Source organism: Myotis yumanensis, unplaced genomic scaffold, assembly GCF_028538775.1.
Source record: "Myotis yumanensis isolate MYYU_CA2020_CCGP unplaced genomic scaffold, mMyoYum1.0.hap1 SCAF_14, whole genome shotgun sequence".
NCBI lineage: Eukaryota > Metazoa > Chordata > Mammalia > Chiroptera > Vespertilionidae > Myotis > Myotis yumanensis.
The window spans coordinates 14,414,561-14,436,020 of NW_027223765.1; the positions used below are offsets into that span (position 1 = coordinate 14,414,561).

The 21,460-nt window shown below is 36.4% G+C and overlaps 1 protein-coding gene across 12 annotated transcripts in view; it reads right to left on the bottom strand.

Moving 5' to 3' along the window:
- The window catches only part of RBMS3 (RNA binding motif single stranded interacting protein 3), a 1,176,852-nt gene that overhangs the window by 203,104 nt on the left and 952,288 nt on the right, over nucleotides 1–21,460 (bottom strand). For all 12 annotated transcript variants that reach the window (XM_070433276.1, XM_070433282.1, XM_070433277.1 and 9 more), the window contains one exon: nucleotides 19,435–19,514. In XM_070433276.1, the coding sequence (XP_070289377.1) occupies nucleotides 19,435–19,514 (80 nt within the window). The remainder of the gene's footprint in view (nucleotides 1–19,434; nucleotides 19,515–21,460) is intronic.

The window sequence follows — 21,460 nt, forward strand, 5'->3', positions numbered from 1 at the left end:
TGGAAAGGGCTCGGGGGACAGTCCAGAGAAATTACCTAAATAGGAACAGTCTATCAACAGCATCTGAGGGCGCAGTGGGATTACACATTTACTAGGCAAGGCCCAAGAATGACCACACACCTTTAACCCAGCATGCAAGTCACATTAGTCAAACTGAGCTTCAAAGAATGCAATGTGCTTATGCTCCTCATCTGATTATCAGTTTGGTTGAAGATACAACCCGCTAAAGAGAGTTGAAGGGAACTGCATTTGTAATGAGCCAAATTTGTGTTTATTGTACACTTCAAAATGGAATACATTTTTAAAGTAAGATAGAAGAGCCACAAGCACAGCTGCAGCTGGCCATTGCTGCCACGTGCAAACCCACGCAGGCCTTCCTCCAGGCGAGAATGAGTGCTGCATTTAGGAGTGAGCCCGCCTTCTCATGGAGGTCCATTGTACCCACTGTCAGAGAATCCTGGCTTAGGAGTCAGTGCCAGAATTGTACATGTGGTCCACAGATGAGGTTCATCGGGGTTCCCAGAAACATTTTGGTAAAATGAATACTGTTTGAGATCAAAGTTTAATACATACCCAGTGGTAGAATACTCATAACTTTGGTTCTGTCACCCTAAGAAGTGCTTAGGGAAATAATCCATCTATCCATCTATGTATCTGTCTATCATCTATCTAATTATCTATCCATCTATTGATCTATCATTTATCTATGATCTATCTATCTACTTATCTATCAATCTATCTACCTACCTGTTGGTTTCTAGAGATTTCTTCCACACATGGAACTTTATTACCATCCCTAGAGATGACAACACATTATTGAGAGGCTTTGTTTTCTCCTTGCATCACGCTTCACTCAACAAAAATAAATAAAATTAATTGATTTTTTAAAATCCTTGCATATATTCACTTACCATTTAAATGAGAAAATATTTTCTCCAGTTAATTCTTTTTCATTTTTTTAGAGCACCCTTAAGGGATTTAAGGAACAACTTGCCTCCCACGTGGCAGTGAGCTTTTCTTAGAGAACACTGTGCCTACCACTGCACTGCCCTTGGAGACCATCACCCAGACAGAGGCTTTAAATGAGCACCTGGCATCAGCATCCAGGGCTGAGCACAGCGCCTGGTGCAGACAATGGCTCCAAAAAGCAGCTGTTGGACCAATGAGACAAGCATTTGCCTGCATGTGTCTAGAGAAAGGGGAAGAAGTGAGTCAGTCCTCAGACATCAACCTGCAGGCTAGTGTTTCCCTCACGTCTTTCTGATCTAAGTATATTGTAAATCAGCGAGACAATTTGGCCAATACTGAAAGACAGTCACTTGTATTAACTGTGTTCCCCAAAACAAGGCACTTTCATCTCTGCCAGGGAATCAAAGTGCCCTATCAAATCACAAAGCAAACACCGTGAATGAGGGCCTTGGATGCTAACAGGCCCTTCTTTGTGTCATCGCAAAGATGTCAGTTTCAAACCTAAGTCTTATCAGAAAATAATTTTTACTGAGCACTTGCCATGTGCTGGTATTTTACAGGTTCTTTATGTGGATTAGTTTGTCTCATCTTTAGCAGACGTCTGTACTGACTCACTACCAGAAATGTACATAAGACTCTTCAACTACTTTGAAAGCATTCTCCATCTTTTCTACTTTAATAGATGATGACGCCATTTATTTATGTCTATAATGTTACATGACATCTGTAATGTTATTTACATCATTAATTACGAGTCACCTCATTCATTCTGGACACCTCGATTCCCACCCAAACTAACATGCAATCTCTCACCAGGTCCTGCCTCTTCTCCCTCAAAATGGTAAATGTAATTAACAACATGTAAATATGTTGGGATCCGTCCATAACTACTGTCCCATAGGCCATTATTAGTTCTCTCTTGTGCACAACAATAGTCTTTAACGTTTGCCCTGTTGCTACTAATTTTTCTTCAATCCAGTTTTTATACATGAACCAGCACAATCATTTAAAGATATTTATTGGACTGTGTACTTCCCTGCTAAAAATGTCCCGATGCACTTAGAATCCAGCCCTGAACTTTAAGGTCTCTGAGGCCCTGAGTGGTCAGACCCAGCCCTCCACTCCAGCCTTGAGATAGAGCTCTGCTCTCTTGCTTGCTCCCTGTGTTCCAAGTTCACCCACTGCCTTTCAAGTGCTTTGACACCTCCACCCTTTCCTGCCTTGGGGTATGTGCACATGTCAGATACCTTCTCCCTCCCACTCTTTACCTGTCCATGTCCATTTCCGGTCTCAAATTAAATAGCCAACTCCAGAAAGCCCTTTTTGATAACTAAAATAGGTTATATCTTACTCTCTCTCATTGCATTCTGTTCTTTACCTTTATAGAATTATCAAACTGTATAATTATCATTGGAAGGTTATTTGATTATCAACTGTCTCCTAGTCAGATATTATGCTTCATGAGTTCAGGGACCATAACTATTTAGTTGACATTGTATTTTCAGGACCTTGCACTGTGCCTGATTAATGTAGAGACTCAATAAACAGTTCCTGAGCAAAAGGAATAAATGCCAGCATAGACAGTTTCACACAAGCAATTTCCCTAAATACGATCTTCCTGTTTTTATGTTGTTTTTGCTAAATTATCTTGCCTATGCTAGAAAGTAATTGGGGCTGCTAACAAGAATTGCTATTGCCCACTCCAAAAGTCTTAATGGCAGAATTTAAGATGTGTTAAAGCAAGGTGGAAGAAAATAAATAATACTGACCTCTATTTGTGATGATGATAATGATGATGATGATAAATATTATTACTATACCAAATACTGAATGCTTACTAGGAGTAGGTAATCCTACAAGGGAGGTACCATGATTGTTCTAATTATACAAATGAGGACCTTGCCCAAGGGCTTACAAGTAGTAGGTGGTAGAGCTGGGATTCTGATTTAGGCAGTCTGGTTACAGAGTTCAGTTCATGCTACTTTCCTTTAGAGCAGCAAAGATCCATACACATGGTGGTAGAAGACAGTGCTAGAAAATTCTCTAAGTATTAGAGTATGAAGTCAAAGCATGAAGGACTCTACATTTCAAAGGAGATACTTCATATAGAGTATGAGAAATGGCAAGACATATAGGAACTCCTCTGCTAGAAGTTGAAGGTTGAAGTGTAATTTGGTTTGAGTATTTATTTTCTGGAATTGAGACATGAAAATAATCCTAATAATCCTAGTAATTCTATGAACTGAAGCAGGAAACCAAGGTTTGGATATTGATCAAAATTCATTTTCTCTTCCACTTGTAGACTAAGAATTCCAGAGGTATAAAAGAGAAATCATAGCATTATGTGGTAAACAGCTATGAGGATAGAACAATGAATTCTAGTTCATGTACCTATTTTTTTTACAAATCTGGTTCAAAGGTAGAGCTTGTTGATGTTTCTGTCAACTGTATAAATTTCATGAACTACAATAGGATTTAAAATAAGTTTGGAGATTAAGGTGTATCATTATCTTTAATTAAAAAGTAAAATCTGGTCATTTTAGGGAACAATACATTGGTAATGATTAAAGGCAGGAATAACTTACATGCTAGTGCCAATTCAAGTTTCCTACTTATGTGCCCAAGATGGTGTGATATAAATGCACAATGCATTGACATACCTGTTCACTGCTCTGTTAATGGAAGTCTCACCTGGGCTATGCATAAAGAAGTTTTCAGTGGACCCCCCAGGATGTCCTAGGAGAGGCACAGGTTCTATGTATCCTGGTTCTCCTAGCTGAGCAGATGGAGTTTGGACTAGAGGAGAGTTCTAGCCACTTAATGATGGGTTCAACTGCACCAACTCTAAGGTAAGTAAACCCTCTGCTCTTAATGATAAACAGTAAAATCTATTCCTTATAGACTGGTCTAGTTCAAAAGCCATCTTCCAAAAATGGATTTTCTAGGAGAAAAAGAAAAAAACACACAAAGCACTGAGAATCTATTTGAATAATGATGTCAGCTAAAGTGCATCGCCATTTGTTCCTTTGCTGTACACGTATTGTTAAATGACATCCTGAAACTCCAAAGATGATACATAAGAGGCTTTTAAGCATCATTTCAACAACTCTGGTCAGTCACTTTCATTTTGCAACATGGAATTTCTCTTAAAACAGCAACACATAAAAAACAGGATCGACTTCAAGGCTTTAAGATGAGATCAATGCAGGAAATGGAAATGCAATTCTACTAGGTGGCATTTACATAACACCCTTCTTTGAAAGAAATCAATGTTATTCACCTATTCACCCCACTTATGTCTGAGAGGCTTTTAAAAAACAAACAAAAATATTAAAGTGGCTTTCAAAGCAGGATTCCTTGCACAATTTTACAAGCACGTTGGAATAAGTACGGAGGAATAGGTGCACATTCTACCAAGGGCTGGGGTGGGGGGGCTCACTCGGCTTTCCTGGCCTATCTCCACCCAAGGCTGAGACTCAGGGCAGGGAGGAGCCCAAGCTAAACAAACAGAAACAGGTCTGTGGAGTGCAGAGTCTGGGGACTTTGTCCACAAAGAATTAAAAGCTTTGAAAAGTAAATGTGAATACAGTTTATATTCAAAGATCATGCAATTTGGGAAATTTCACTCAATATCAAAGTATAAATATTTTACCACTGAGACTACATAGTATCTTAGTATTTCAAACTTCAAAATCCCTCTGACTCAAAAAGCAAGACATAAAAAAGCAGTCCTTTTGAAAATTAAGTAATTCTCCTGAATGCTTAATCACTTCCTGTGAAACACTTGGTAAATACCAGAGAAAGGAAAGGAAGAGGGAGTACCTCTTGGGTCATTTTGGGGAATTTGTGTAGGTTCATTTTCAATGGCATATATCTGAGAGTTTTGATATTCGATGGAAAATCAGCAAGGCAGGATTTTCTAATAACTATACAAGGAGTATAGGTTACAGCTTACTCATGAATGAATCATGCTCTTGGAAAAGTCATAGGGCTGAAATCCACAAAATACATCAATACTTTCCATCCACATCAATGTTAAATTGTGTCATGGAGTCCTCATAATGGCCTACCCTATTTTACAAAAGACACTTGACAAAATTAAGGGGAATAAAGTATGGGGACACAGAATGAGTCACCCCAAGATATGCCTCTGTGGTTGGCAGATTGTTTTGAGCTAAAGGCAACTCTAGCTGCAGGCTTAAGAGAAATTTCTGCCTCCTCCGACCTTGACTACCTAGAAGAATTTGAATTAGAGGCTTTGCCCATAAGAGATGTCTTCTTTTGAGCACTCTATAGAACAGGGCAAACTTCTATTTACTAAAGCTTTGCTCTTCTTGTCATTCTGCAATGGCCATTTGAAGCCCCAAGGCCCCCTACCTCATCCCTAGCTCAGGATGTCTTATATACCCATGTTCCCTTTCTGTCTCTGAATGTGGGATCTCTGACTCTCTCATATATGGAGGGTTCCCATACATATGTATGTAAAAAAAATGGTTATTTTTTTCTTGCTAATCATTTTTGTGCTATTTGTAATAGTAAAGGACTGGAAACAACCCAGAGACCCATAAGTAAGAAACTTTTAAAATTTGTATAAAAAGTACTGCTCTTCTACACAGTGGAATACTATACAACCATCCAAAGTAATGAGATAAGGCTTTCCTTATACTGTTAAGAATAATCTTCAAGGTACATTATTAAGTTAAAGAATCAAGGTTGAAAAGAGTATATATTTGCCACCATTGGAATAAAAACATAAACACGTGCTTGGAATTCAGGAACAGCCTCTGGAAATGCGAGCCAAGTTCCTACTAATCCTTCCAGGGAGGAAACTAAGGTGGCTATACCACAGGAAAGAGAGAGAAATTACTGTTCACTGTGAAGCTTTTCAATTTTGCAACTATTTGCACATATTATCAACTCAAAACATAAAGTAAATGAAAATACATTAGAAGAATCCATCATAATTAAGTTTTAAATTTCCCAATAAATGGCTTTATAGCTTAAAATTTAGTTTCATAAGAGGCAAAAAGTCAAGGATTAGATAATGATTACCTCAGTTTTTAGATAAAATTCAGGATCCACTCCCAATTAATAGCACCAAAAAAAAAAAAAAAAAAAAAAAAAGACAACCGATTTGGCATAAAAAAAAATGGGTATTTTATCATATCCACTTTCTGAAAACGAATAAGAACCAAAATGCCCTTCAACTGGAGACTAAGCAAAATGAAGTAGAACAATTCAATGAAATATTACTCAGAAATAAAATGGATGGACTAAAGATACATTCAACAACATGCATGCATTTTAAATGCCTTATGTTAAGTGAAGGAAGGAAGATTCAGAAGACTACACACTGTGTGTGGTTCCATTTGGATAATATTCTACAAAAGACAAAACTGTATGGATGGAAAACACAATTATGGTTTTTGATGATTAAGAGTGGGAGGGAAGGTTTGACCACAAAGGGGCAGCATGAGGGAGTTTTTAGTAAATATTCTATATCTTGACATAGCACCCTAATAATATGCCACTTACATTTTGGAGAATGTGTGACAGATCTGGAAAATGGAATAAGTCAGAATATCTAAACATTGAAAATAAAAATTTGAAAGTGAAATCTACAGCAGGGACTAGCTCTGTGAGATAACATGCATTTTAATGATTAGATAAACGTACCAGTGTGACTCTTAAGCAAAGCAAGCATACCTATCATGGGTAATTAAATTAGTAAAGGAAATGGTGACATCAAACAGTATGAAAGGAATGGATTAATTTCTAAGTGCTGCTGAGATACCTTGTTAAATAATCAATTTAGATACTTATTTGATGATACCAAATATATTAAAGAGCTAAACCTAAAGTAAAAGATGCAGAAGGGAATGCTAATAAATCTCTCACATTTAATGTGATTTTGTAAAATGTACAATGGAAAACATTACTTTATTTCATACAGTAATTAAATTACTATTTAAATATGGAAGTAAATTTCAACAGAAAACTAAAAAACAGAGAAATATGATAGAAAAATGCATAATATCCTCAATATAGAAAGCATTTCATTAAAACAGAAAGATCAAATTCATTTGTTTAAAAATCTAACTGGATAGCACATCACCCATGTAGTTTAAAATCCAACCCAACCTGACCACCCAGCTCCATCTATTTCTGTTCGATTCCAAGGACTCCTCCTGGCCATTTTCACCTGGTTCTAACCAGTACAAATGGGCTCTCATCCATTTAAAGGAAAGCTTCTTGGTTGGAATTGTTTTGGTATCAAGGAGGTTCCAAAAGCAGCAAGCTGCTCTGTGTGGCAAGGATCTTTCATCCTTAACTTTAGAATATATGTATATATTTCAGGATATTTTTATCACATTAATCATTCAGAAGCTCAGCTGATGTCACTTCACATTTGATTTTTTACAACTTTGTAATCAGTGACAAAAACAAAAAGAAATGAGGGCATCATGGAACAACATTGTACTGGAAAACAGATTTGTAATCAAACTGTTTTAGAGATTTCTTAAACCTAAGAGCTCTAACTCTGAATGTTTCTTCTCAGAATATATTATTTTACAAAGCTGTATTGTAGCCTTAGCTGGTTTGGCTCACTGGATAGAGCGTCGGAAGGGTCCCAGGTTCGATTCCAGTAAAGGGCATGTACCTCGGTTGCAGACTCCTTCCCGGCCTGGGCCCTGGTCAAGGTGTGTGCAGGAGGCAACCAATATATGTGTTTCTCTCACATACGTATTTCTCTCTATCTTTCCCTCTCTATTTCACTCTCTAAAATCAATGGGAAAAATATGTCCTTTATATACTTGCAAGGCAAACATGAATTAATTGTATAGTTGAAAATGCTAATTACCTGATAACTATTTATCACTATTATTGTATCTCATGAATATCTAGAATAGCAGTAAAAAGGGGTCCTCCTTTAGAATAATACTTGATCCCTCTAAGTGGAGTTGATCATCCCTCTTTTATTACTATTATCTGGCCTCTCCATTATACTTCTTCTGCTATATGGTTATCCCTCACTTTGAAAACGTATTCCTATGTCCACTTTACAATCAAATTTAAACCATGTGTTTTATGAATAAATCCAGAGCAAATTAAAATGTCTACTAGTATAAAGGCCATTGATTTACCATAAGATAATTTAGATTTTAAAGTATACAATGCTTTGTGCCTTCAATCATTGAACTCTATGGATTTTCTACCTTGTTATTAAGATTTGATTTTGGGGGCGTTCTTAATCTAGGATTGCTGGAATTGTATTCACCCCAGTAGACAATTGCTTTCTTGTATGGCTCTGAGATTTGCAGCCCCTTTACAACCACAGAAGGAACTCTGTTCAGTTCTTTGAATTGGGTACCTGTGGTAATTATATTTCTAAGTGGTACATTTCAGCCTAAAAACATCACGGATAGCAAGACATTTCTCGCCAGTATCTCAGGAATGCCAGGAATAAAAAGCATTATCAGGTGCCACTCAGTTTCTATGACCTTTTGGTCCACCCAATGAAATGATACCATAGCGATTGAGGGGAACACAAACAAACAAACAAACAAACAAACAAAAAAACAGTCTGTAACTCTTCTAATTGAAGCTTTTTAAATGTGCCTTTTCTTCTCTACCCAGTTCTCAATCTTAACATACAATTCAGAATAGAAAAGAAAGTCATTCTTCAGCTTAGTTTTTGAAGAAAGACTGTTTTTCTAAAGGAAGTTTCTATAAATAGGCTACCTTTCCTTTGTAACAAAAGAACCATTTATTAAACACTAGTAGAAAAACCAAGTGCATGGCTTGCTGCACGTAATGGCCAAATATTTTCACTCTTCTGAAAACCAGAATGAGTATTGAAGGAAACAATTGAATCCCAAGAAGGAAAGCTTTGAATGAACTAAAGGAATAAAACATTAAACGCAATACAGAATATTTATATTCATTCTATTTATCAAGTAAGAAAGAAACTTCGCCCTCCAAGTTTGGGAAGTGTGACTAAATTTCTCACTGTTTTTTCTCCTACGGTCTTTTTCCTCTTCATCCATAAAAAGATATATGACTTAGCATAACTAAGTGCTGTTTACACCTATATAGCACTTAGTATTTATCAAGAGCATCCTAACATAAAAATATTATATTTACATTACTATATAACTAATTTAATTCACAGCCACCCTCACAATACCAGCATAGAAAGGAAGTATGATTATCTCCATTTTGTCAACAAGGAAATTGAGGCACAGAGAGGTCAAATCATTTGCCAAAGGTCTTACAGCTAGTAAGTGGCAGAACTAACTTCTGGGATTAATCAGTCACTAACTATGCTTGAGTCTGAGTGATTACATAAATTCTGTTAAGTCTCAGCCTCCTCATCTGTAAAATGGAACAGTGCCCATTGAGAATGCAATAGAATAATCCATAAATATATAATCCATAAGCACAATGTTAGGCATAGAGTAAACCTCTCACTCACCCCACGAAAAAGGTGTGCATTGATAGGATGTGGGGACAGGGGAATAGAGTGATTTCCTGGCTCAAACTGTACCTCCCCAGCTTTATACTGAGATATAATTGACATATAATGTTAAGTTTAAGGTGTACAATGTGTCGATTTGGTACATATATATACTGCAAAATGCTTACCACTGTAGCATCAGCCAATGCGCCCTCCATCTTTTAGGAGATACTGGTGTCAAAACTAAAACTGAAGTGATCACATATGAAGAGTAGTAAGAGAAATTCTCTATAATCAGACAAAATAAAAGAAAAATATGCAGAAACTAGAAATGCCTAAATCCTCAAGTTAAAACAGGTAACTCAAAGACAGAAATTGTCTTCTCCACAGAAGCCGAAAGAGTGTAAAATAATTCTACTAAATCCAGGACGAATGCATTTCTGTGCCAAACGACTAAGGCAGCAAGAGATTAACAATGTAATTAAACAGCTTGATGAAAAATTTCGGAGTGAACAGGTGACAAAGGTCAAGGGGAGAATCTCTCCATGCTATTGACATAGGACTTCATTAAGCCATCAGGGAAAGGAAGTATAAATACTTATTCTAACAACAGTTCAAATCAATGTAAAGATTAATGAATCCAGCCCTAGCTTGGCTCAGTATATAGAGCGTTGGCCAGAAAACTGAAGGGTCCAGAGTTCTATTCCAATCCCTAGCCCTGGTAGGGGTGCAAGTCTCTCTCACATTAATGTTTCTCTCTGTCCCCTTCCCTTCCAATCTCTCTAAGAATTAATGGAAAAATATCCTCCAGTAAGGATTAGCAAAACAAAACAAAAAAAGATTAATGAATCCATTCTGCTGATGGCCTGGGGCACTCCAGCCCATGAATTGAAAGGACACACCTACAGAAGGTTTAGGAAAGAGAAACCTTTGTGAAGACTAGAACTGTGTTCTCAAATATTTTAATTAGGATAAAAAGTTATGTCTAATTGCTAGTTAGAATTTATTGTAACAACTAACAGGATGTTTGCTGTTCCAACACATTTATTTTATATTTCTTTTGTTCCTTTTGATTTCTATAGGCCATTACTTTTTTTTTTTAAATCTAGAGACAGTATTCTAGAAAGAATGTGAAATGGAAAGATGATTTAACCTTTGTGTGAAAGAAAAGGATTCTTGTGCTTTTGATCATTGTCTTCATCCCAAAGAAAGCTTTTGAGATTGGAATATTTTAAAATCACAAAGAGGAACATATTTTGCAAAGTATCTCTATATGGAATCACCGTAGTTGATGGTATCAGCATTCACTTTATAAGCATTTACTAATCAAATGCATTATTAAGAGAGAATTAAGACAGTGTTGATAAGTCATACTACAATAATTAAGCTTAACTATTTTTAAATCATTTCAGTCTGTGCATATTAAGTAACTCCTATGTTCAATTGCTCGGCATTGGAGGAGATATGAGATAAAAAATTTTTAAAAGGCATAATTCTGTGGTCCAGTGGGATAAGGAAAGTATACAGCAACTGCCATATGAAACTACCTATTACAAATGGATACCCAATAAAGGAGAAAATAATTTAATGTAATATAATGAGGGTTAAGAGCAGAGGAATTAAAAATCAGGAAAATCCGCATAAAAATGTTGCATTGATATTAAAGCAGGATTTCTTTGAGAGAAAGTATTAGAAGGTATTAACAAAATAAATTGATGAACAGAGTGGATCCAGATACATGAAAGCATGGAAAAGAGTGTGGAACCTCGAAGGGAAGGCTGGGGAGGATGGGTGGGCAGGAGGTAATCAACCAAAAAGCTTAAATGCATATATGCATAACCCATGACGCAGATAATAGGGTGGTGAAGGGTAGGGGGTGGGCTGGAGGAGGGTAAGGGGGGAGGAAAGGAGGACATATGCAATACTTTCAACAATAAATATTTTTTTAAAAAAGAAGAAATCAGAGGAAGTAGTTGTAAGATAAACAGTGATGGCTGGTTCAGAGCTTGCCTAATGAGCAATATCATTATTATTTCTATTAAAGCATTTTCTTAAATTTTTCAGATGTTTCACTCTGAAAAAAAATTAGATAATAAATAATGAGTTGTGTGCATGCAGGCTTCTTGACAATTACGTGGAGAGAGTGGCAAGTGTTTCATTTAGGATACTACACATTCATCCCAAAATTGGCTAGAATGTTTTAAATCAATCCTAATAAATGAGTTTCTAGATTTGGAAATTCACTAAGCACTTAATTATTCAGAGCTTGGTTTCCATGGCTTGTATCTTAATTGGTCTTAAGCCACTCAACCCTCTTTTCTTGCTAATAGGACTTATTCGGGACAGACACTGAATGGTTTAACTATTCATTAGTGATGCTGACAGAAGGCAAAGCCCAACAATGTCTTAGAAATACAAGTAAGGCTTAATCACTTATTTTCTAAGTTTTCACTGTGAAATCTTTAATGCAGGAATTTTTGAAGACCTGAAGGTAGTTACTATGTTAGAAATAATAGATGAAGATGGCTGATAATTCTGGAGATGTATAGAAAACCTCCTTGTCCCTCTTCTCTATTTCATGAAATTATGACTATAAAAAAGAAGAGACTCCAGAAAAATTCTACTACTCATTGAGGCTTATACATAATTATAGAAACTATATAGTTAGCAAAGCATATTGACCATATTATGTTAATTAAACATTATAGATTTTATTATATAAATAGGAACTTATATATATGTACATATAATAGAAATAATCTATAACTATTTATATCTATAACTATCTATATCTATAGCTACATATCTATTATATATTATAGGAATAATAAGCCAATGTAGTACTTCCTCTAGGTAGGGAGAATCAACTCCCAAGTTATTCCAAACAGGACAAATGCATATAGACCAAGAAACTCTCTTTTCTGCTTATTCTCAAGATATTCACATTTTTTATGTGAAGAGGGGAAAAGGAGAAAGTGTTTACCTAGATCCAGTGACAAAAAGTAAAGGACTAGACATTATTTCAATATAAATAAGGGAAAATCATTTGACATGTCAAGAAAGCAGAATTTATCATTGTGCCGGGAATGAGTTATTTTAAGAAATAACAATTAGACCACCAGCACAGCCCCCTGAAAGCAGTCTTGAAGAAATGAGGCATTTTAAAAAGTAACTAGAACCTTCCTCCATCAAATTAAGTCTCTTTTTCTTGTGAGTATTTAGTTCCTTCTCTTTCTGCATATTTAGATATACAAATGAGGGTGTGTGGTGTTTTGTTTTGTTTTCAAAATTAAAAGAGATTTCACTTAAGGTTTGCCACCAAGTTTGTTGATGCTTGTTTAGCAGGAGCTGTGTATCCCCCACATATCCTCAGGAATTTCATTAAAAAGCAAATAGGAGTATAAAGGTTATTCAACTCATGGAATTGTGCATCAACTCCAAAGAATATTTATTGAGAAACTACACTGGGCTAAGCAACAGCCCTTAAAGTGACAAAAAAAAAAAAGAAAGAAAGAAAGAAGGAAGAGAGGGAGGGAGGGAGGGAGGGAGGGAGGAAAGAAGGAAGGAAGGAAGGAAGGAAGGAAGGAAGGAAGGAAGGAAGGAAGGAAGGAAGGAAGGAAGGAAGGAAGGAAGGAAACAAACCTGGTTTCGATTACTCTGAATCAAATACATAAAAAATTACCTCAGCACTGTGCACACTTCCTAACCCGCTTCTACGAAGATTAGAACTTCAGACAAAATCAAGGCAAGTGTGAGATTAAGGAAGGAAATCTACAGTAGTGTTGGAAAACCTTTCAACATTCTAATCAGAAGCCTCCAATTTGTCAACTAAAGATCCTCTCTATTTCACTTCAGCCAAGTACAGGCAGTCTCACCCTGAAGTTCATTATCAATGTCCACTACTCCACATGGATCTAAAACCAGAACATCACAAATTCCTTTCTCTGGGACCTTAATTTTCTATGCTCACACTTCACCTTCATTTGCTGGCATTACAACTATGTCCTAGTCCCTAAATCCATCCCCATTTTCATCTACCCTCCTCCACTTTATGGGCTCAGTTATCCTGATGTCAGCCATATGTCACTGGTCCTTATCTTCTTCCATACCTCTCTTGCTAAATTTAAGCCCTGTCCACTATCTGCCTACTACCACTAATAATTGCCTTTATCACCCCTGATATGTGTTTCATGATTACTGCTGTAAAAAAAAAATCATGAAAATAATATATTTGGTCCATGAAATTCATTTCACTGCTTTAGCTGGGTCTACCTTCCTCTATGGTCAGTTTTAAATCAAAATGTTCCCCACCACCATTCCTGGAACATCTCAATGTCAGTTCCCCCAAATCAGACCTGGGACAAAGTAGTTTAATTGGGAGCTGATGTCAGGAAGCAGATATGATAGAAAAGTAAAAGAAAGGGGTTGAGGGGAGAAAGAAAAGTCAATAAAAAGGCGCCTCATTGAACCTGTTAGGACTATGGGTGACCCCCTAAGGAACCCTGTTGATTGTAACTCACACTTGTCCCTCCAAAGGACAAGAGGCCCAATCTTACACAGTGACTCCCATGTCCATTGATTGGGGGTTGTCTCAGGGAATGGATAACTCCACCAGAGTTTGCAAAAATCCTATGTCAGGTTGAACAAGCTTTTAGATAGAGGTAGAAAAGTGGAGAGAATCATGGATGCTTACGATGGGACCCTTCCAGGGTATATGGAGACTGCCCAACTCCTCTGCAGCTGCAATCACAGGTGGGAAGAGGACAGGGAGCACCCGGCACAAAACCCGGTTCAATCATTTCTAATCAGAAGCTGATTCCCTAGACCTTCTGTTTCTGGATTCTCCTTCTTATTTAGAAATGTAATAATCTCTCCCTCCCTTCCCCCTTATTTAATCAGTTCCTAACTCATAATGTGTTTACCTTTACAATATCGGGTGTGTGTCTCCATCAGAAGGTTTAGAAATGACTGGCCAAGTCCATGTTCATAGAATTCCCATAGATTCTAACACTATTGACCATGGAATTGTCAGGATGCTTGCAAAGTTCATTGATAGTATTCCAACAGTGCTTCATGAGTCAACTATGTGTTTGGTGCACAGAAGTAATCTAGAAGGCACCACCAACATTATAAAGGAGAGGCTTTAGAAAACGTAGCTCCTCATTGCTGCAAATGTCCTCTTAATGAGAAATCTGAACTAATACCCAGTTAGGGACTGTAGTATTTGCAAAGTTTATTATGTAAATTATGTGTTAGTTTCACAAAGATAGAAAAGCCAGCATTAGACAGTGTTTCTCAGTAGAACAATAAAGGAATTTGCTAACCTGTACCATAATATTTTTCTATTTGCTGCCTCTTACTCAGCTCTCAGCTATAGTTACATTTGTGGACTTAACAGAAGGATACCACAGAGGAAAACTCTGGTTGTGAGGGCCTGCAACATTTTCCACTGATAAAAATGTATATATCTATTGCTCAAATACTCAGAATTTTGAACCATGTCTCTAAACATAAATTTTATATAAGTACATTATTGACATTTTACTCTGGGGGGCAATTTAAATTTAACAAACATTTTCTTTGTTCATTTTCCTTAAAAATGATCATATTTTAAATATTTTTCTTCTCTTTCGCTCATGACATATACTACATATCCAAAATCATATACATTTCTTATTTACATAAACACACAATAGAAAAATTATATCAAAGTATCAAGAAGGCACACAGTTTTATACTAATTAGAAAAATATGATTCCTGTGTCAATTATCTGTCCAATTTCTGTTGATCACAAGATTGGTTAAAATTGAAAAGATTTCTGAATGTGTTGATCTTTCTCTCACCCTCCCCTACTTCTTGGAGTTCATTTGGGATTAGAAGTAATTACCCGAAGGATAAGAAAATGATACTAACAGAGAGTTATACCATTTCCTTCTAGAAAGACTGCTCCCCTAATAGGAACATGTGCTTACAGGCAAAAGTCTAGTTTGAGAGGAAAACGTGACTTATTTCTCTACAAACTAGCCTGCACGTTCTCTTCATCAATACATGCCCTAACATGTGGAAGCCTTTTCCACATGGTGCATCACTCTGCTCTGGGGGCTCTTTGAAAGTGAGCCTTTCAAGTTCATGCCCTACAGGTCCCTGAAGTGCCTGGGAACTTACCCTTTGCTTTTGGTTTGAAAATGGAACGCTTTGGGGATGCACAGCATTGCCGAGCAATTCATTACAGGACAAAGAAATGTCTGGGGTTAGGCAGGCAAGCGACTAATGGTCCTTCATTTTGTCCAGAAAACATCAAGATCGATATGTGGGACATGCAACATTTATGGAACACTATGTGTTCGTTTCCCTCTAGGGAAAGGAGAACATGCTGGATGGTCTCTTTCTGAGGATGGCTACAATGATTGACGCTGCTTAGTACTCATCTTTGGCGTCTTCTTCCCATCTGCTAGTAGCAACATAGCCACCTGATCTTTGTTAAATTCCTATGTATCAGAATTCAAATAATTTTACTTTTGGCAGGTATATTTAGCTTCATTGATTGAAATAACCAAAAGCTTGGGATAACGTTATAAATCAAAATGAACAGAGCTAGTTCTGAGACGCTCTAATAGGCATTAATGATCCATGATGCACTCGTTAAAATTAGATCTTTTGTGAACAAACAAAAGGATCCCAGAGAAAGAGAAAATAAGTCAAAAGAAGCACCTACACAGGTTGCTTCCAACTCGCATAATCTGTCAGCAAGGAAAACTAAATATCATCATGAAATCTGTTTAATGAATAAATTGTTCCTAGAATAATGCAAATCAAAATGGAGACAGCAACATCAATGTAGTCCAGGCCACATGTCCTTGCAGATATCCTTAACTATGATGTTTTTATAATTTGAAAATCAGAGCAATGTCAAAATTTTGGGTTGAAGTTATTTCTTCCTGGTTCTTTTACAGAAATGACACAGTAGAGGATTGGGAAACTAGATAATCTTCTGAGGGGAAAAAACTAACTTTGCATCTCCTTTAAGAGGAATCATTGTCAAAGTGACAGGAGCCAAAATGGCAATGTATTTGCTCAGTGACATGTGCACATTTTCCCAAGTCATTCCTGAATGGAGAAGTAAATAATGCGAATTTGGCCCCATTGTTCTCTACTTGTTTAAAGGAAGGTTAAAAGCAGGGCTCTAGTATGAGGAGATAACTGACTTAACATGAAATCTTTTCAACAGCTTTTACAGGGCCTGAGAACTTCAGGTCATTGTTGTATCACTGTGGGTTCCTCAATCACACAGCCTTAAAGCATTATATTGAAACCATCAATGTGAGTTCTATAAAGCCACAAACTTCTAAACTCAAAGATGTCACATCTTGAGAATGTGGAAGCCTGGGTTTTAAAAATAACTTTTTGAGTTGTATTTTAGTTGCAGGCAGGTCGGATCTGTCTGACTTACTAAATGTACCCAATGAGGGCACTTTAGTACCGTGTCTTCCAAAATACACACATCTTGCATGCTGTCCTGTTTTATTAACACCAAGTTGAAATATCAAAGATTAAATACCTTCTGTTAGCCTTTATTAAACTCTGAACTCCAATTTGCATGAATAAGCAAATTCAAAGACCAATTATGATCAATACTGTATATTTCATTCTATTAAGGTTGAATGCAAATATCAGAAGCATGAAGTGACATCTCTAAGAGTTTTATAACTGCGAACAATTATTTCGTCTCTCATGTTCCCATGAGATAAAAGTGGAGAGAAACTCATAACTAAGTTCTTGCTATTCACAATGTTTCCATTGGGTGTAGCTATGATATTAGATAGGTTGGTATCAGAGCCTGCATATTCAGGAAGAATGCCCAGACATTTGGAGATTTTTAGTGGCTCTCTTTGTCTTTAGCATTCAGTTGGGTTAGTCAGCTTTACATTTTATGGGGAATGCAAATCAAACAGTTCCAAATCAATCAAGTCAATAAGTATTTCAGTGTCTTTTTCTGAAAAGGAAGAAACCTTGAAAAAAACCTGACACCTGTATTAAAACTTAAGTCAACAATACTTTCTATATACTTTGTTCATTCTTAATTTTTTAGATAGCCATATAATTCACACCTTCTATATAGATAGGCCTCTTTTGGATGAAAAGGGATAAATACAGCAAACCTCCTCTAACAGTACAACTCCTTTCTTCAATGACGGGTCTGAGCAGAGTGTCTTAAAGTGCTTTTTTATGCTAAAATAAAAGATAAATAAAAAGTATGTCTCCTAAAATGCAAGGGCAGCTTACATGCTGAGATGTAAATTGCTAACTCTTTTCTTAACAACACCATATGTCTCAGATAGGTTCCAAATGCAGTCAGTTCTCAAGGGAACATTATGCATGGGAGCGAACCAGACCGAGGCACAGGCTTCACTGTGTGTTGATTCTCCGATTAACCAGAGATGCCACTTTGGATTTTGCAGATCATCCAAGTGTCAGTCTGAAGGGCTCTTCTCCTTTCCTGACATCCTCCCCAAACCAACCAATTCACAAAGAACCCTGACCCCTTCACAAAAAATATTTCTTTTTGTTCAAAGTTCCTCTTGTGTAAACCTCAACATATTTTAAGGAATTAAAATGTTCAACTCCCTGCGCTAACCGGTTTGGCTCAGTGGATAGAGCGTCGGCCCCCAGACTGCAGGGTCCCAGGTTCGATTCCGGTCAAGGGCATGTACCTGGGTTGTGGGCACATCCCCAGGAGGGGGTTGTTCAGGAAGCAGCTGATCGATGTGTCTCTCTAATCAATGTTTCTAACTCTCTATCCCTCTCCCATCCTCTCTGTAAAAAATCAATAAAATATATTTCAATAAATAAATAAATAAATAAATAAATAAAATGTTCAACCCCTGAACTCTCTAACCATGGGTTTGAAGTCATATACACATTAAAAACACTATAGAAATCCAGCTTACAAAGATCAAAAAGGGGACATCTGTAATACTTTCAACAATATATATATTTTTAAAAAGACCAAAAGGAAAAATATTGTAAGGCCGAAGAAGTTACATTATTCTGGAGAACCACCAAAAACAAAAGAGCAACAAATAAACCAACATGCATTAGTCAGATATTTCTTTATTCATTCATTGCAGTTTTTAGTATCTCTGTCAAGTTTTAATGTTTTCATATAGGAGTGAGATATATTTTTAAATGTACTTACCTAATATTAAATACCTTCCATATATGCTACTACCAGGTTAATATCAAATTAAGGCAGGCATTTCTCCTTAAGCTCTGACATGTGATAGATTCAACTTTTGTATGTTGAGTGTAATTCTTTTTTTAAAAAATGTAATTCTTAATAGCATAAAGTTATATCATCTTAGTATATGTGGACTTAAGAATTTTGCTTTGGGAAAGCAAAGTGCCCTGGGACAGTCTAGGATGATGCTCCTCAATCTCTCTCTGATGAATGGACAGTTTTAAGAAATTTTTCAATATGTCAGTAACTGGTATTTTTGTAAAATATGAACTTATGCACCCAGATTTTATGACAATGTCCATTTGCTATGAAAGCTTCTAAATGCTTTTGCTCACTTTCTGTACTCTTATTGTCATGGACAGGGAAGATGTGTTTGGACACTGGCATCAACTTGTGGCCTCTACTGTGCATTTCACTATTCAGATATTTATAAAAAGAAATCAAGATAATGCACCCATATGAATGACAGGAGATATAAACTTCCTTCACTTTGAGTGAATCTTTAACTACTTTTTGCTATATTTTTCTTCTAATTCACTTTAGGGGATGAGCAGCAGAGATTCAAAAGAAAGGCCATTGAAGAATCACCAAAAAGTGTGTGGCAGTTTTAAGAAAGATGAGTTGTTACATGGTGTTAAAATTATACATTTATGAATGGATCTTTTTCTATCCCAGTGACCCACTAAAGGCCTTAGCATGTACTCATTCAAATCCTAACAAGAAGCCCAGACACTATTGAATCATTACTTAATGGTATGTGGGTCTTACCTGGGATGCCAGGTGGTGTTTTCAGATATTTTCCATTAAAATGTTGAATTACCACTTCACATTTTTCAGTAGACTCCATTCTGGAAAAAGAAGTAAAGGGGGATCATATACTTTTCACAAACGTGTGCCTATTCAGGAAAATAAATAAAAACAAAAAGGAAAATGGAAAAATCTCAATTTGTTTTACCAGAATTTGCCAACTGTTACCATGACCACCATGACCAGGTCTACAGGACATCATTTCTGAGAGAGTATTGCTTATGTGGATGTCTCTGTGCTGAGTCCTCAACCAGAGGCAATACTAAGGCATGATCTTATGTAATCTATACAACAATGTTTGGCAATTAAATGTGCTCTTGCCTGGCTGGTATAAGTGGTTGAGCGTGGACCTATGCACCAGGAGGTCATGGATTGGTTTCCCGGGTTGTAGCTCAATCCCCAGCAGGGGGCATGCAAGAGGCAGCTGATTGATGATGTTTCTCTCTTACCAATGTTTCTATCAATCTCTCCCTCTCCCTTTCTCTCTCTTTAAAATCAATAAAACATATTTTATAAATGTATTTTTTATTGTTGATAGTATTATAGATATCTCCCATTTTCTCCCTTCCCCTCCTCCTCCCAGCACCTAACCACCACCCAGGTCTTCATTACTCTATTGCCCGAGTCCATGGGCTATGTATATAAGTATATAAATTCTTTAGTTTATCTCTTCTCATTAAAAATATTTTTTAAGAAGTCCTCCATAAATACCTGTTAAATGTCTAAATTAGCAAACTTCATTATAGCTTTTCATATCAGGGAGGGTGCTGAGGCTTAGAGAGGTGAAACACTTGCCAAGAAGTTTAACTGAGACCCATCTGACACCAAAGCCATTCTGTAACTACTAAGCTATCCTGCAGAGGGACTTCACAAAGCAAATTGATGAGATGTGCTTTATTTCAACCTCTTCCAGCCTAAATAATGGTTAATAGAGCTGTGCTGTCATCAGTTTCAGGACACTTTTAATATTGATAACCCATTAGAAAGATACAAAAGAGAATTACTTGGTGTCTGTAATGTGAGAGGAAAATGTAAATACACAGACCTCAGGTGCTGAACTTCATTTTGAACAACCCTTGTTTTGTTTTGTTTTTATAATAGATATCAATTTTCCTATACTGGGTTTCTTGTGCCAAATTTTGTCATCTCACGTAGAAGCTAATGAATGAACATTTTGAGCTATACCATCATCATTTCAATACTGGCAGAATCACCATATCCTAAGTAGAGTAGTATTGGCAACAATTTCAATAAATTAACTATATCTGGGCTTTATTACTTTATAAAATTGGATGGAAAAGATAAAAAATAAAGGGTTTACTATGATTAAAGGAAATTAACTCCCACAAACAGCACAGTAGAGACAAAAAACCCAAAAAACAGAACACATCCATATGAAAGGATGTAAATGAAATGTGTGAAATTTGTCTAAAAGGAAAAGTATAATTTAAACGTTCTGCTCTGTTATGAATATGAGCTTTCTGGGAATGGAGCCCTTTGACACAAGTTGTAAAACTTTTCTACCTCTAAATCTTAAGTGTGTTTCCAGGATCATATTATTTATAAGACAAGGAAAAAATATGTAAGCAAATGACAAAGAAGTTATACATTTATTACAGCTATAGGAACTAAAATGTTGTTTATCAAAATAACACCTATGTTCATCAAATGGTCCAATGGATCAACATAGGTGTTATTTTGATAAACAACAAGAATGAACCGATTTTATGTCCAAATGAAACAAAAAAGAAACTCTTTAATCTTAGTAACATACAACTTTAAAAGTTAAAAGTATAAAGATAGCATTTTATCACTGCTTACTCACAATTTCCCCCAAATCAGAAGACATTTGGATTAGAAACACAAGGTGAAACCTTGCTCATTCCAAATATTTTGGAGTAGCTAAGACAAATAGACAAATTTTCAACTTCTCTAAGTTTTCTTTCTGGTGAATCTTTTAGAGTAAGTCTTCCAACTTTTTTTTTTT